Consider the following 16,293-nt stretch of genomic DNA (forward strand, 5'->3'; position numbering starts at 1 on the left):
CCAAGCCTTTTTCATCTGTCAGAAACCTGCTCAAGATGTATTCACATCTGTTCATAAGCACCATAATTGAGATTTTGCTGACTTCAGTTCTCGTCATATTCCAATTGATTTCATTAGAATAACTGAGAAAGTTACATAAAAAATGGTCAACATTTTTTGACAGAAAATGGTCAGCATTACTAAGATGATATAAAACTGACAACTATAAGGTGAAGAGCAAGAGGGAGAGAAGGAAAAAAGGACTTCATATCAAATCTGGTTAAAACAAGAAAAACATTAAAATAAAAAGTTGAGAGAAAATTTGCAATGGAGACTATAGTTAGATTTTTAGCCAGGGTGAGTTGATCAAATCTTGTCAATGGAAAGTTCGCTAATAGAATGAGGCCTCTATTGTGGTCTCCAATGGTGTTACTCAAATTACTAACCAGAAACCTAAAATATACCGAGAGGTATGAATAAAATATACAAAATTGGATTTAGAAGATTTCTCTTCGGATGAAAGTACATTAATAAAGGTGCATTAGAAAATAATTTCCAGACCAAACAGGCAACTGTATACAATGCACACAAAATTAGATTGCAGAAGCATCCAAGACTGTCATTGACACTATTTCATACTACCTCCGTCCCAAATTATAAGACGTTTTGGGCAGTTTACACGAATTAAGAAATGCAATTATTACTTTATGAGAAAGTGAAATGTTGTATAACTTTACAAAAATGTCCTTCAATAATTACATTGGAAAGTGAAATTAATAGAGTGAAAGAGAAAGAGTAATAAATGATAGAGCAATGTTTCATTGAAAATGTAAAGTGACTTATAATTTTGGACAAATTTTTTCTCCAAACCGTATTATAATTTGGGAGTTGGGACGGAGGGAGTATAAGATAATTTAGTGCTTCCCCAAGTTAATTGCAATCAAGTAAAAAATGCTAAAAGCTCAAACATTAGAAACTAAACATTTATTAATAAGAATGGTAAAAGGATGGCACCTGCTCAAAGAAAATAACTTCTGCAAACAAGTCAAAGAAAATCTGCTGCAGTGTGGGGGCATCAGCTCTACAGTCTCCACAGGTAAAGAGCATGTGCGTGATGCACAACGGTCCAACGTGGAGACCAGTCGCTCCACAACCTGAAAATACACACCATTAGATGGGAAATGCAAATTTTGCACTGAAACAACGAGCTAATGGCATTTTCATTGGGCTATATAATATGAAGGGCAAGAAAAGCTCAAAACAAGTCCATTCAGTCAGGTGAGTTTTACAGCATAAAGAACAAATAACACCAATAGCATGAAATATGTTCTCAATAACAATAATTACTCACAACAAGTCAAGTATAATAAGGGGTGGGATGTCCTTCAAAAATAGAGTAACTCTGTTGACAACAAAATTAAAGAACTCAATAATCGATAGTTTACAAATTACTTTTCCTAAGCAGTAAATACTTAAGCTAACCACTGTAGAGAGCCAGTCAGATTTTACCCTCCCTCAGTACCTAATTATAATAGCCATTTGGAACATTTGTTTGTCAATATAAGACCCATAGCAAATTTCTACATACAATTATTATTTATTTTTTCAAATGCATCCCTTCTTAGTACTACCAATTTGTCTTGGAATATGAAAAATCAGCATTGAACACAGATGTACATAGAGGATAATTTAGTAATTGTGACAAACAAATTTTACACATTAATTATACTACCGACATTTTTTAATATGTGCATCAAAAGGTCTTAAAAATTGGAGCAGGGGCTGTAAGAAACAAAAATAAAACTTATAGGTCGTTTTAAATGTTATGAAGAATTTTTACACATCTTTGCAGATTTATGGTTGACGACATAGAGGTTCATTTCAAATTTCATTAAAACCACGTTTTAAATCATAACCATAGTAAAACTTAGAAATGTTAGCAATGAAATTCTTAGATGGGTGTAAAATTTTGAACTGCTAACATATATTATCATTTGAAAGATAAATGAACTGATATTGAATAAAATATTGTTCACTAATCACCTGTTGTACAGTTAAATATGTACGAATGCATGTAAGTATAACTATATATACATATGCAATATAAACTAAAGTTAAAAAATTTCATATTTATTTTGAGGGTATGGATGAGTGATTGAGGAACCCAATAGAAACTGATATTCATTTGTGGAACAACCTAGACCAGCTCCTTAAAACAGAAGCAGTCCCCTATAATTACACAACCAAAAAAGAGATGATAGTTTGATACCACATGTCATTAAAGAGAAAACCTGCCGAAATCCTTGTTAAGTAATGTCCTACCTCGCTAAGATCCTCACATTCACATTTATCTCTCTTTTTCTAGATTTCTTCCCTCTCCTCTTCCCCTTCCGTGCAAGTATCTGTTATTTCTATGGCAGAATTTTTTTTTTACATCCATTATTAGTTGGGTTGGTTCCCCAATCCTCTTATCATCCTTCATAATGTACACCCTCCTAACAGTAAGTTGAAAACTATTGACAGTGTAGACAGATCTACATAACAGACCTGTAGTTACATGTACAGATCCATGTCTGGATAAGTACCAAGTATACTGGTTATTGGAATGCCAAAGTACCTTACATGCAGGCATTTGGCATGAGAATATGATGACATAATTCATAACCATTAAAATTGTCTTGGTGTATCAGGAACTTTTTTACTTCCTGCAGCCAGATCAATTTTGATCAATCCTGGGTCTAAACTAGACACATATCAACAAATGCCTACATCTACCAAGCCTTTTTCAATTTAATAATACCTACCAGTAGCAGTAATGCATTCGAAGTGCATGCTCATGCTAACTACATTGTGCACCAATTATAATTTATAATATTATTGGTGAAAAACTTACATCTGCAGGGGTGTCAATTGGCAATTTAAGAACAGTGTCACCAAGAGTTTCCAAGATAGTCATCTCAAGGGACTCATCAGCATCTAATGCCACTGCCGAGAGAGAATTTGAAGAAAGAGCTCGTCCACAGTATCCAACAAGGAATATTTCATAAACATCAGCAATTTCTTTCCATATTCGTGTTCTGACAGGTTTTGTAATGCCAGACTGTGGACCACCTTTTGTTGATTTCATTACATAGTCAACAAGAACACGATTGAATGCTTCAACTGCTAACCTCCAAAGTGCACTATCTGGATTGTCTCGTCGTGTTGTCATACATCTGAGAAGTAACATAATAATATAATTGCACAATACTCACAAATCTATAGAGAAAAAGGAAAATATTATGCACAGATTAACAAGGTGAATTGGAGCACTCAGTAGAGGTAAATACATTGTTCCATTCCTAGGTGAATAACGATACCAGTCTGTTAGCAGTAACAGTGGGTAGACTTAGGGTGTGTTTGTTTGTACTGATTGTGGAAGGAAATATTGAGCAAGGATGGAAAGCTCTTTTTTCTAGAATCGTCCTTCGTTTGGAACAACACTAAAATAAAAGAGTTGCCAAGTGGTAAAAAGTTCACAGCTATCAATTTCATGAGCAAATAATATTGTAAAAGAGAGCTCTACTTTAAAGGTTGTTGGTAAAGAGTTGGAGTAATAGTTTTTTTTTTCTACTATAGTCTATAGCAATGGAAAAAAAAAAAACTATTACTTCAACACTTTACAAACAACCTTTGAAGTAAAGCTCCCTTTTACGATATTTTTTGCTCATGAAATTGATAGCTGTGAACTTTTTATCACTTGATTAGCTCTTTTCTTTTTGTTAAGAGTCTCATATCGGACAATATATAGCCCGAGCATAAGTGGGGACAGTTTTCACCTTACAAGTCAGTTTTATAAGATTGAGTTAGGTTCAACAACAATTCTTAATCCAATATGAAGAGCATATTGATCAGGCCACCCACCATTTATTCCACGCACCAAGTCCAATAATGCTAGGCGTGATGGGGAGTATTGGAAAATCGGCCTGTAAAGTGAGGGGTGTCACACTTTATAAACTCTTTTTAGGCTTTACCTTCAACCAATGTGAGACTATTGGACTTGGGGCATGGATATATGTGATGGGTGGCCCGAATTGTTGATACGTGGGACTTGGTTTTTCCAATACACCCCCTTCACGCCCAACATTATAGGGCTTGGTACGTTGAATAAATGGTGGATGACACGATTGATAGGCTCTTGATACCATATTAAGAATTGTGGTTGAGCCTAACTTAACCTTACAAAACCAATTTGTAATGTGAGGATCAAGCTTGTCAAGATCGGGACCTTGCATAAGATTGGGAGATGACAGTAAAATCGTATAACATAAGATCGTAACTAAGATCAGAAGGTCCTACCTATTGGACTTTCCACCTTAATTGTAGTCCGCCCCTAGTTGCCTTAATTGCGGCACTTTGGCTTGCCATCATTGCAGCCCCTAACACCTTCATTGAGTTGGCTTTGAAGGGGGCGGATTTAGTCACACATTGCTTAGAGATATGGCATGTGTTGTGTTTATAAGTGGGGGCAATTTTCACCCTACAAGTTAGTTTTGTAGGGATGAGTTAGGCTCAACCCAAATTCTAAGATGGAATCAGAGTCTATCCTAGATCCATTGTTGGGCTTCCGCATCATCCACGCTTCGGGCTCATTAAGACCCAAGCGTGAGGGGATGTGTTGGACTTTCCTCCTTCATTGCGGTCTTCCCCAAGTCGCCTTAATTGCGGCAATTTGTCTGGCCTTCATTGCAGCCAACACCTTCATTGTGTTGGCTTTGAAAGGGTGGATTTAGTCTCACATTGCTTAGAGATATGGCATGTGTTTTGTTTATAAGTGGGGGCAACCCTCACCCTACAAACCGGTTTTGTAGGGATGAGATAGGTCCAACCCAAATTCTAAGACTACCCAATTATTTTTGTAAGATCGAGAGGGAGTAGCAAGTGTATCCGTGGGAAAATGGCCTTTTTCGAACCGTAATTGTTGCGCATCGGCATCTTGTCAACCTTCTTGGCTTGTAATGGCGGTGGCCGGAAAACGGCAAGCAAGGCCGAAAAATGACTGATTATGGCCAGAACTGGCCAAGATCGCACAAAATCAACGGTTTTATAATTTATTTATTTTTCGTAATTTGGCTACCACACACAATTCTATTTAAGATCGGGATCGTTGGAGTGAGTGAGATCGCAAAATCGTAAGATTTAAAGAACTAAATCGAGATCTTGACAACCATGGTGACAATTATCCCCACTTATAAACATATATTCAGCCCATATATTGTCCGGCGTGGGACTCTTTAGCACACTCCTTTATGCACAGGACTTGAATGAGACTCTGATACCATCTTATTCAACATGCCTCACAAATTCAACCCTTCACTCTCATAAAGGATGACAAAATATCAAACTCAGGAGCATGTATCCATCTAGGCCAAAACCTTGTGTCATGGTGGTCCAAGAAAGAGAATTTAATTGTTCGTTCCAGTGTTGAATTACAACTTAGATTCACACTCCTCAAATACAATGTCACAATTTAAGCACAGTTTCTTTGGCACACAGTCCAACTCTCCATAAAACACATGGAGCTTGACATATTCTTTGTTAAGGAGAAAGTAATATTACATTCTTAAATTTCAATAGATGGATCCTGGGCTGATATTATGATAGGGACATGGGCATTTGTGGGATGCCCAAGTCCCACATCGAGTAGCATGTGACACTCGGAAGAGATAAAAGAAAGAAAATTTTGAAACCGCACATCTTCCCAAAATGAAAGCATGACAAACAATTCTCATCAGAGGATTCTACAATTAGCATTCATCCCAAAGTCAAGTTTCTTTTCCCTGGTTTCCGATTAACACATCATACAACCCCTGATGTGTGCAGCTACAGTAACAATGAGCTCTGCCTGAATCTACTATTAGCAGAAACACAATCTCAGTTTTTCCATGGCTGCATTATATAAATATTTTCAACTAAAATTTTGAAAAACACTCTCCATTCCTTAAGCGAGCTAGCTTATTCCTATCTACCATTAACAATATAGTTGCAGAAACAATTAAATTTATCAAGAGCAGTTACTACCTTCCGAGGCTTTGAATAACTTCAGGGTATACAATATACTTTTCAGCTGTAGGTGCCTGCAGGAATAGATCTACCAGTACAGGAACTAGCTTTTCTGCGAATATATAGCTAGGAATGCATGCATTTATAGCTGCAGTTGACCCAGAATCCGGAGACACTGCTATTATATCACGTGATATTGGAATAGAGCCATTAGGTGATTCATTGTTCACCGGAGAATCTGCACAAATGAGAATGGATTTTTTATTTTAACCTAAAGAGGAAATTGAAGTAGCTCGGATACAACCAGATAATTCCATGCTTGGGATAAGATCCAAACCTCTTGCTTGATCTATTTTTCCATCGTCATTCAGTAAATGGGTATCCTGTCTAGGAAGATACTGTAGAAACTCTCGAAGAAAAACAGGCCACATAGAAGAAATGTGTTCAGTTGGGCCTAACAGCGGTAAGATTTCCAGTACAGTCCGTAGCACAGGTGGGACATTACCCTAGAAAATTGGAACAACACATCTATGAAAAAGTTTATACGTAAAAAGGATAATTCTACTACAACTATAAAGTAGGTTCTTTAAAATATACAACAGAATTCTTCTTAAAAGAAAAGTAAAATTTGAGGAAGCAATATCATCAAAAGTCACTTGGAATATAAATAAGTTAACATGGAACTTAAAAATAGTGTGTCATGTTCATAAAAATTATGGAATTTTACGGAAATCATTATTGCTGTAGAGCGGATATTAAACCCGTTTCCCTTTCATCAACTGTGCAATGAACTAAATATGAACGTGGAGAATGCCTCGTCCTACTCCAAAGTTACAACTCCAACTTCTGGATTTTACAAAAACTACCGCCTCTGCTGCTAAGAGAGTATAAAGCCTTACGAGGCCGGCAATGAAGTTCAGAAATTTAGAATGTGCAACAAAGCAAGTTTACAAACAAAAAATTGTCAAGAAACTTACTACCAGAATCAGTAATGTTAGAATAAAAATAGCATTCCATCTTACAGCTGCATTTGCTCTTTACAATCCAAACACCTTTATATTTTTTAACAAATTATAGTTTTCAGATGATTTACAAATTTTTCTTAGGCCATGAACAAAACAGGACACTTAAGAACTCTTCAGTCCACCTTTGCAATTTGGTGAACATTTCCGCTACACCTCAATTTTTACAACTGGCAAACACCTTGTTACTGAAGAGTTAATTGTTGGTTAACAGTATTAGAAAGCATAGATAAACTGTTATTCATGATAACAGAATTCTGTTATCTATTCTTCAATCAGTTACAACTGTGCCACATATTTATACTTGTGCAATATGGTGACCTGCTATAGCAGGTCACACCTCCTGTACTGATACCTGTCAGTCCCTATACAGCTAAACTATATCAATTACATGCTTTAATAAACAATTTCAATTTAGTGACAACGGCATTTGATTACATAGTTACATTTCTTTTCCAAGGCAACTGATAGAGCAAAGATAACAGAAATGGAATCAATGGAGGAATGTTATTGAATTATGGTGGAAAATGAGTAAAAGCTAAATACAATTCAAGAGCTAGAGCTCCTCATCAAAGAGAAGGTATTTCTCTCATTGCCTAACCGTAAAGGTTCTCACAAATCACTTGCGGAAAGCCGGAAACTTCTATTTTCCCCAAACACCCACTTAATAGGGTAATATTCTAACTAACTATCAATTCACCCTTCACGCCTTCCTCACACTCTATTTCTTCTTTTTCCCAGTGTAAACTCACCACACTTTGGGCTTTTCATTGTTAAGCCCCAAAAACACATCTCTCTTTACTGGATCAGGCTGATACAAACTCCTATCAGTAACAATGCATGAAGTTCACAACTATATAACACTAATTATTCTCAACATTAATATAGATGTGGTAATTGTAAAGTGCAGTGAGGATAAATAAATTATCTTCATTTGTGTTATGCATTGGATTTACACTGGTATAAAAGAAAAAGTGTCGAACATAACAGTATCAGTTAAAAATGAAAGAAAAGGTTATTAAAATATGGACTTACAAATTCCATTTCAAAGTTATCATTTGTTATCATGGCTTGCTTCACAGCCAAATCTATGATTGCTACCAACTGTGTGTATATGACATCATTGAATGATCCTTGAGCCTGGACATAAATCTCTCCTGATAGTCGTTCAAAATACTAAGTGAAATCAGCCTCATGTCACTATCACTATCTGAAGCTAACTTGACTGTGGTGCAAATAGAAACTTAAAGGTGACTATTCTCATTGAGTAATATACACAGAATTAAATTAAGGTATAATAATAAAATGAAAACCAATACATTACCAAGACCATGCAGAATCTCCTGCTTCACCTTGTCACTGTAATTGGATGGCTTTTTCAGAACATGCTCGTAAACATCAACCACTGAAATCAGGTAACGCATCGGCATATTTCCCTAATTCATGAACTTCTGTCAGTATTTAAATGAGTATACTTCAACTAAGACTGCTTTCTTATATTTGTTCATTGCTTAAATGTCAAAACAGCTATTGTCAAAAAGATGAAGGGCTTTGGGAAACTCAATTTGGCAGGGGAGCCTACTTAACATATACAAACAGAATATCAGATTTGACTCCTATCACTGTCACTACCTTCAACGAATGGGAGTTAACATTTGTCTGCAAACAACTAATTGCAGCAAGTGCTACTTCTTTGCTGCCATTTAAAATGCTATTTTCCACAAACAGAAGCAGTGATTCCCAGCCTACACATGGCCAAATTAAATCAGCATTACTTGTACATACTACCATAGGAAACTGGCAGATAAATCAGATTTAAATACTGAACGCACCAGACCAAAAGTTACTTAAGCTTGTGAAAAAAGGAAAGAACAGACGTAATATACGTGCTATTCCACCAAGAACAAGCACAAGGGTTTCATCCCACTGCTTCTGAGCAGTGTTACGGCTGCATAATTGATAAAAACATAAGAATATATCAAGATATTTTGGAATGATTATGAAATTAACAAAGTAGCTTCCTACAGTGCATCTATAGTAAAAGGTATAAGTGTCATTATCGGTAATAGTATCAGCATAAACAGATGTGGGAGTCGGCATTCTGTACAATGTTCAAGAGATTTGCAAACCTATTTTTTTCTATATCTTTTAAGTTTCCCTATTCCTTAACTTGTAATTAGAGCTATTTAACTCTCCTCTCAGTTTTAAACCCAGTTTGTGGATCCAACAATCAGCTTATACATTGTCTTTCATGTAGTTTAATACATGAGCTATGTTGTTAATTGCAAGTTGTGGTCCGTTGAGCTAGTTGTCAATCATTGATCTCTCTACCAGTTATTTTGTTAGTTTGGTAGTAGTTGTTTGAAGCTCATTACAAGTTGTTATTAGAGTTACATGCAGTCAATTAAATTCGTTAAATTTCAAATCTCAATTCTTTATTTTTGGACTATGTTTAAATTTCCATTTGTCAGCTTTAGTTTGCTAAAAAGAAAGAGAAAGCTTAAATAAGCTTCAGCTAAAGGAAGAGTGTCAAGCAATACAGGGAAACCCGAGGAAGTGATGTGGGAAATGTTGTCAATGACGGATGGCATTTTATGCAAGACAGTTCCCCCCATACAAATGTGGTAATTCACATATTGCCTATAGCAGCTGGTACTAAATCATCCACACCATGGCCGCAATTTAACAAAACTTGTGGGATTGAAAATGTTAGGTAGTTTTGGTGCATCCAAACTAAAGGGTCAAAGTGTCATGATTTACTCATATTACAACTGGTAATTTTTTATTATGGAAGAAAAAATAATATAATTAGTAGATACAAGATTAGGACTTTAGGGATCACTAGCATGTACACTGTTCAGTCTTTTCAGGGAATAGAATAATTACAACTACTTTTTTCTCCATTTCTCATTCTTCCTATTTTCTCAACTACGTGTATCACTGAGGCCACAAATTAAAAACAAAAATTAATATAAAAAATTCAAGGATAAATTCAAATACCTATGATGGATGAGCATGTGAACCGCTTTTCCACCTCGAGTTCCGAGTTCTTTCCCTTGCCATTCGTCTTTTGATGAAGTAGCAACCTACTTACCAAATAACCAAAAATTCAAAATACATCCACTTGTGCTGAACATAAGCTTTCAAACATCAACAGCAATCATTTCACATTACCATGAAAGAAGCACGGTCTAATGTAGGAAATACATAATTCCAAAGACAATCTTCCCACATATTCTTTGAAAGCTTTTGTCCATGAGTTCCCAATGTTTGGAAAAGTGTCCGGACCGCAGAATTTCTTACCTGCAAAACAAAACTTTCAGTGCCAGAAATCCTTCATATCCAGCTGTAATAGTCAAGATGATGTTAACTAGGTTCTAATACTTGATGGGTTTTGCTTTATTGTCCAAACTTCCCTAATTGCCACGGGAAAAGTATAGGCACAGAAGAATGGGAATTTGGAGATCTTATAAATTGGCACAGGAACACTTGTGATACCATCTTGACTCGTGTTCCGAGTCTAGAGCAGGCGACAATGACGAGGAAAATATGAGGGGTATAAGCAATGAGAAGTGGAAGAAAATTAATTGGCAGCTTCTACCTTTAACCACCCGTTCTTCCATTTACTTACACTTAGCATAGGCTCCACATGCTCCCCTACACCCATGGCCATAACAACTAACTCCTGACCTTCTCCTTCACCTTATCCGGTGGTAAATCATTGTGATCCTCACCGTCCATCCAATATCATCATATGCAAACTTGGTCTAAATCAGGGATCGTAATTGATCCTACTCTCTAATTGATTCAAGATAAAGAAAATCCAGTGAAACAAGTCTTGGCAGATCCCTAGTGGTTTGCCTGCTATGAAAACTACGAATAAGACACTGCTCAACAATTACACTGTCCTTGGCGCCACTGCTACAATCCACTTCCCCAGCACACTACCCACTTGGATTATCTTCTCGATTTTTACTTACGCTATGTGACCTTGAAAATGACCATCAAAGCCCCCACCCATTTTTCCTGTGTCTCCGTGCTTCCAAGATTCCATTATATTCCCTCATCATCTGGCATTTATATATTTGTCCCTTGACCTATCTCATCTTTGGCCTCAATAATCCCTCGGGCATTCTTCTTGACCACAGCGGTAATTGCCTCTATCATTTCTTCATCGCAACCAGGACCATGCTTCACTGGCACTCGTTTTAGCTAATTTCTAAGCTCAATCATGCTCTTTCTCAAAAGAATGTTGTAATACAAGATCAAATAGCTTCTTTCTAAAACACAGATTCTCCATTTCTAGAGATCAGATGAATTTTTTAAAGAAAGAAATTGAATGAAAGAGAATAGGAGACAGTTCTTTCTTCCAAGGAATCCCTTCAAAAACTATCATATGTATGAAATTGCTTCCTCTATCATTTTTTCCTCTATTTACATGACATTATTTTTTACAACATACTAACCAAACTAATCATAACTATTTTAACTTCTCTTTATTATTTATCCCTGTTGGAATTAATAGCAATTATTAGTATTGAAATATTGGAATTAGTAGCAATTATTAGTATTGGAAGGTGTAGCAATCTACTTAGCCATGCATCCAAGAAATAACATCCATGCACCTAGGTAATAACATTGTTATTAATCTCCTAGTAAATGTATTGTGCATTTATTTCTAGTAGTATATATATATGATGGATCAGTTAAGCACAAATTATTAGACTTAGAGTTTGACCTAACTCATCCCTATAAAACCTGTTTATAAGGTGAGGGGTGACACTATATAAACTCTTTTCAAGCTCTATTTGTAACCAGTGTTTTTATGACTTGTCACTAGGTCTCGATAAGTTTGATGCCTGAGCCATAAAATATGGATTTATGGGGTACTCTAGGTTACAAATGTTACTCCCAGAGTTATCAATAGTGGGCGCTCCAGCCACTATCGCGGGGCACCGTAGCGGCGCGGCATCCCCCCCCCCCCCCCCTCGCGCGATATGCAGGGTGCGGTGGCGGAGATGGAAAAGTAACCGCTTCAGCCGCGTTACCGGGTCACGGGAAGTTCCCGGGCGGAGCGGCTCCGATTCTCTATTTTTTCTAACAATTTTCTGGACCAAATTACTTAAATGCCCCTATTTTAAAATAGTTTTTGTTAAGAGCCTCACAGCAGACAATATATGACCTGAACATGTCCTTATAAGTGGGGGCAGTCCTCACCCTACAAGCCGATTTTGTAGGGTTGAGTTAGACCCAACCACATTTCTTAACATGGTATCAAGAGCTTCGCTTAAGATCCGGTGGGCCACCTATTATGGTTTCCGCTATCGGGCCACCCACTATTTATTTCCACGCTCCAGTTGACTAGTCCTGGGCGTGAAGGGGTGTGTTAAGAGTCCCACATCGGACAATATATGGCTTGAACATGTGCTTATAACTGGGGGCAATCCTCACTCTACTAGCCGGTTTTGTAGGGTTGAGTTAGGCCCGACCACATTTCTTAACAGTTTTAAAACAATTTTTGTTTTCTTTCTCCCTCATTCTTGTGTTCTATCGTGCCCTAATTCCTCAACTCTCCTACGGTTCTTCCGCCATCTCCCTGCAACTCTCCTTCGTTCTTCCGCCATCTCCTTGATCCTATAGAATTTAACGAAATTAATTTCCACACCGAATGGTTGGTGGGAGAGATGGAAAAGGTAGGAGATGATGGTGAAGACTTGATTCATCCAAATCATGATTTAACTTGGACTCAAGTTGCCGATGCTAGTGGGGCTAATGAGCCTATAATCTACACTCCGAGGACAAGGCAACTTGAAGTTTGAAGTACTTCTCAAGCAACAATGGCATCACAAGCAACAAGAGCAACAATTGCACCAAAAGCAACAATTGCACCAAGAGCAACAATGCCACCTAGAGCACCAATGGCATAACAAGTGGTGGTAGAAGAGATTGAAGATGTTGAAGATGAAGAATTGGAGGAAGATATTGAAGAAGTTGAAGATGAAGAACTGGAGGAATATTTTGAAGAAGGTGAAGATGAAGAATTGGAGGAATATTTTGATGATGCTACATGATTTCCATGTTTGCTTGAATTTTCACATCATAGTATTAAGTTTGAATTTGAATCTTTGTGTTTATGTTTTGAATCTTGATTAAGCATTATTCTTTGTTTGACATTAGATTTTATAAATATTTTATAAGTGTTGTGAAATTAGTGTTACTATTACATGACATATGTTTTATAAATTATAATATAATTATTAGTATACAAAAAGTTATTCTGCTATTCCCACTTTTGGGGATCGGTCACTCCGCTCCGCTATCCGGGATTAATAACTCTAGTTGCTCCTATGTGCATAACCATTACCACATTTGTGCAAATGTAACGTTCTTCAAAGAAAAGTTTTACTTCTCACCATCCATAGTTGAGTCTCAGATTATTCAAGAAAACTTTCCGATTCCTTATTTTGGTCCATCACCTTCCCTTGTCCAAGAATCAGTTTTGACTACAAATATTCCTGACAATCCTCCTCTTAAGCAATCTCAAAGATCACCCATCGAATATCAATGTCATCCACGTGTTGCTAATACAAAACTGGAAGGCACTGAAACACCATTTGAATCATGTCTTGCACCAATGGATGTTCCAGTTGCAAACCTTCTTGAATAAAATCTTGATTTGCCCGTTGCTCTTCGAAAAGAAACTCCGTCCACTTGCAATCCTCGTCCTATTTATAGCTTCTTAAGTTATCATTGTCTCTCTCCTTATTAATCTTGTGTCATCTATATCTTCTATTTCCATTCCTACAAATGTTTTCCAGGCACTCGATCATCCAGAATGGCGACATGCAAAGATTGATGAAATGCAAGTTTTAAAGAATGGCGACATGCCAAGATTGATGAAATGCAAGTTTTAAAGCATAACAGTACTTGGGAATTAATTACTCTCCCTCTATGTAAGAAACCTATTGGATGTCGATGGGTATATGCTATTAAAATTGGGGCCAATGCACAGATTGATCATCTCAAAGCCTGACTTGTAGCAAAAGAATATTCCCGAATTTATGGACTAGATTATGGAGATACTTTCTCCCCTGAGGCCAAAATAACGTTTGTTCAATTATTTATTGCCAAAATGGGACTCTTAACACACACCATTACGGGACTCTTAACACACACCATTACGACTAGAGCTGGATATAATGGACTTGGTGCGTAGATATAAATGGTTTTTTCAAAAACCTTTATTATCTATCCTAAAATGTTCATATGAACATCACCAATACACTCCACAAAAGGAGTGAAAAAAGTGGAAGTTAAAGCAACATTTGAAATTTAATTATCATACCTCTGGTCTCTCATCTGCCCCAAGGTTTTGAAGTAATGAGAAAACAGAGAATAAAAGCTTCTCATAATCAACACCGTCTATATAAGAAGGTCGTTCTCTTGCATTATTGGGAAAACTATGTGCTTGATCCTCCATCTTTTCACCGTCTACCTGCTTCACTATGGAACCAACACCTGAAAGGTATAACCATTATAAACCACTTGGTATAATTTCAGAGCTACGGAACTTTATGACATGGATGGCTTGAAAAGATAATCTAAACCTGTTTCTTTTTCTTCAAAAGGTTCATTGAGAAGGCCCTTTGCAATGAAATCAGTCGTAGTCCACAGAAGTCCAACCGCCGTCAAGCTTATGTTCAACTCCGTCTTTTGAGCACTGTATGCTCCTGTCACATCAACACACCTGTAATACATGCAATAATCAACATAAGATGACAGGAAGAGCCCGTCCGGAATTAGTATATGTGGCAAGTTGTATGTTGTGCATAAATGAATGTGTAATGTGAATACAACATTTATGAAGGAACTCAAACATGTTGCGATTACTGCTCAAACATGTGTAATGTTACAAGATAAAAAAAAAATCATAGTTATGCATGAATTATGCATGGTCAAATTTGAGATCTCACACTTGAAGGCAGTCTCTAGGTATGGCGGACAGTCCATCATTCATTATGACCCGTAGGTTCTGGGCATAAATAAAAATTGGAAAATTAGAAAATTTTATAATGTTAAAGAGAAAGGAATATATTTTTAAAAAAAAAGTAACAATTTTTTGGAAGAATGTGAAGTATTTATTTCAAGTATTAACCTATTGCTAGTTAAACAAGAGGCCTCGGAAAACTTGAAATAAAGAAAGTAGTGTGAAACAATGGGATAAATTCATAAGAAACTAAAACAAGAGAGCAATGGAATAAACTCATAAAAAACAATAACTTCAAATGACACCTCATAATTAACTTGTAAGTTGTGTAATGTAACGAGTCTAGAATTGATAAGTATCTGATGCCTTGAAAAATCAAAAGCAAGACAATGGCTATAAACAACAGTTAGAGGATGAGAGAAATCACTTCTTCTTTTTTAAAATAATTTAAATAACCATTAAAATAGATGGTCTATAGCATTATGGCATCATTTGATTGACTAGTTAACTCCATCTTCTGGGAAAAGGCTGGCTTTGTGTTGTAAAAGTTCAAAATCTCAAAAAACAAGATGAATCAAAAGCACAGTTTGGTGAAAAAGAACTTTCAGTTATCTGCTATCTGCTGTAAATATACACACTAAAGGGGAGAAATCCAACAGATAATTATCAATGTTAAACATAGCTCTAAAGATGATAATCTTATGATTTAGGAGTAAATATCATAACCTATTCAGTTTTTACTTTTTAGTAATTTAATTGTACTCGTTATGTTTGAGTTAATCAAAATGTGATGTAGTAGATTTAATCAATAAAAATAAAAAGTCGAGCAGATAAATATTTTCAAAACCTACACAAAGCTCCTTCCTATGATAGAAGTTAATAAAAGGTTTGTGGACGTGTACAAAAACCGAGGGGAAGAAAGCTAAAATGAGGAAAATAGAGGGAATGAATTTTTAACAATTTACTCAAATAACTATTAAGCCAATGCCTCGAAAACAGAAGTAAATATTAAAATAATTGTAAATAAATCTTTTTTGTCCAAAGAAATTTTCAATAGAAACTGCAAGAGGATGGACCCAGGGATTATAGATAACAATGAGTTTTCTCTTTAAAAGGTCCCTGGTTCCCCACTTAATATTCAGAACTCAATATATCAATAGCCCCATTACAATAAATGCTACAAACTAACTCAAGATACCTGGAAACCAAGAGTAACAAGATCCTTCTCGGAAACATCTGCTACATACCTTACAGCAAGACAGA

General features: G+C 36.3%; 1 protein-coding gene across 2 annotated transcripts in view; it reads right to left on the minus strand.

Moving 5' to 3' along the window:
• The window catches only part of LOC131644129 (uncharacterized), a 37,153-nt gene that overhangs the window by 1,399 nt on the left and 19,461 nt on the right, over nucleotides 1–16,293 (minus strand). For both annotated transcript variants that reach the window (XM_058914542.1, XM_058914541.1), the window contains exons 28-42: nucleotides 16,229–16,277; nucleotides 15,017–15,075; nucleotides 14,651–14,790; nucleotides 14,389–14,561; nucleotides 10,218–10,346; nucleotides 10,044–10,129; nucleotides 8,876–8,991; nucleotides 8,676–8,788; nucleotides 8,368–8,479; nucleotides 8,079–8,200; nucleotides 6,359–6,527; nucleotides 6,040–6,259; nucleotides 2,873–3,194; nucleotides 994–1,133; nucleotides 1–122 (exon numbers count right to left, since the gene is read on the minus strand). In XM_058914542.1, coding sequence (XP_058770525.1) covers nucleotides 1–122; nucleotides 994–1,133; nucleotides 2,873–3,194; nucleotides 6,040–6,259; nucleotides 6,359–6,527; nucleotides 8,079–8,200; nucleotides 8,368–8,479; nucleotides 8,676–8,788; nucleotides 8,876–8,991; nucleotides 10,044–10,129; nucleotides 10,218–10,346; nucleotides 14,389–14,561; nucleotides 14,651–14,790; nucleotides 15,017–15,075; nucleotides 16,229–16,277 — 2,072 coding nt within the window. The remainder of the gene's footprint in view (nucleotides 123–993; nucleotides 1,134–2,872; nucleotides 3,195–6,039; nucleotides 6,260–6,358; nucleotides 6,528–8,078; nucleotides 8,201–8,367; nucleotides 8,480–8,675; nucleotides 8,789–8,875; nucleotides 8,992–10,043; nucleotides 10,130–10,217; nucleotides 10,347–14,388; nucleotides 14,562–14,650; nucleotides 14,791–15,016; nucleotides 15,076–16,228; nucleotides 16,278–16,293) is intronic.

Source organism: Vicia villosa, linkage group LG1 (assembly GCF_029867415.1).
Source record: "Vicia villosa cultivar HV-30 ecotype Madison, WI linkage group LG1, Vvil1.0, whole genome shotgun sequence".
Lineage (NCBI taxonomy): Eukaryota > Viridiplantae > Streptophyta > Magnoliopsida > Fabales > Fabaceae > Vicia > Vicia villosa.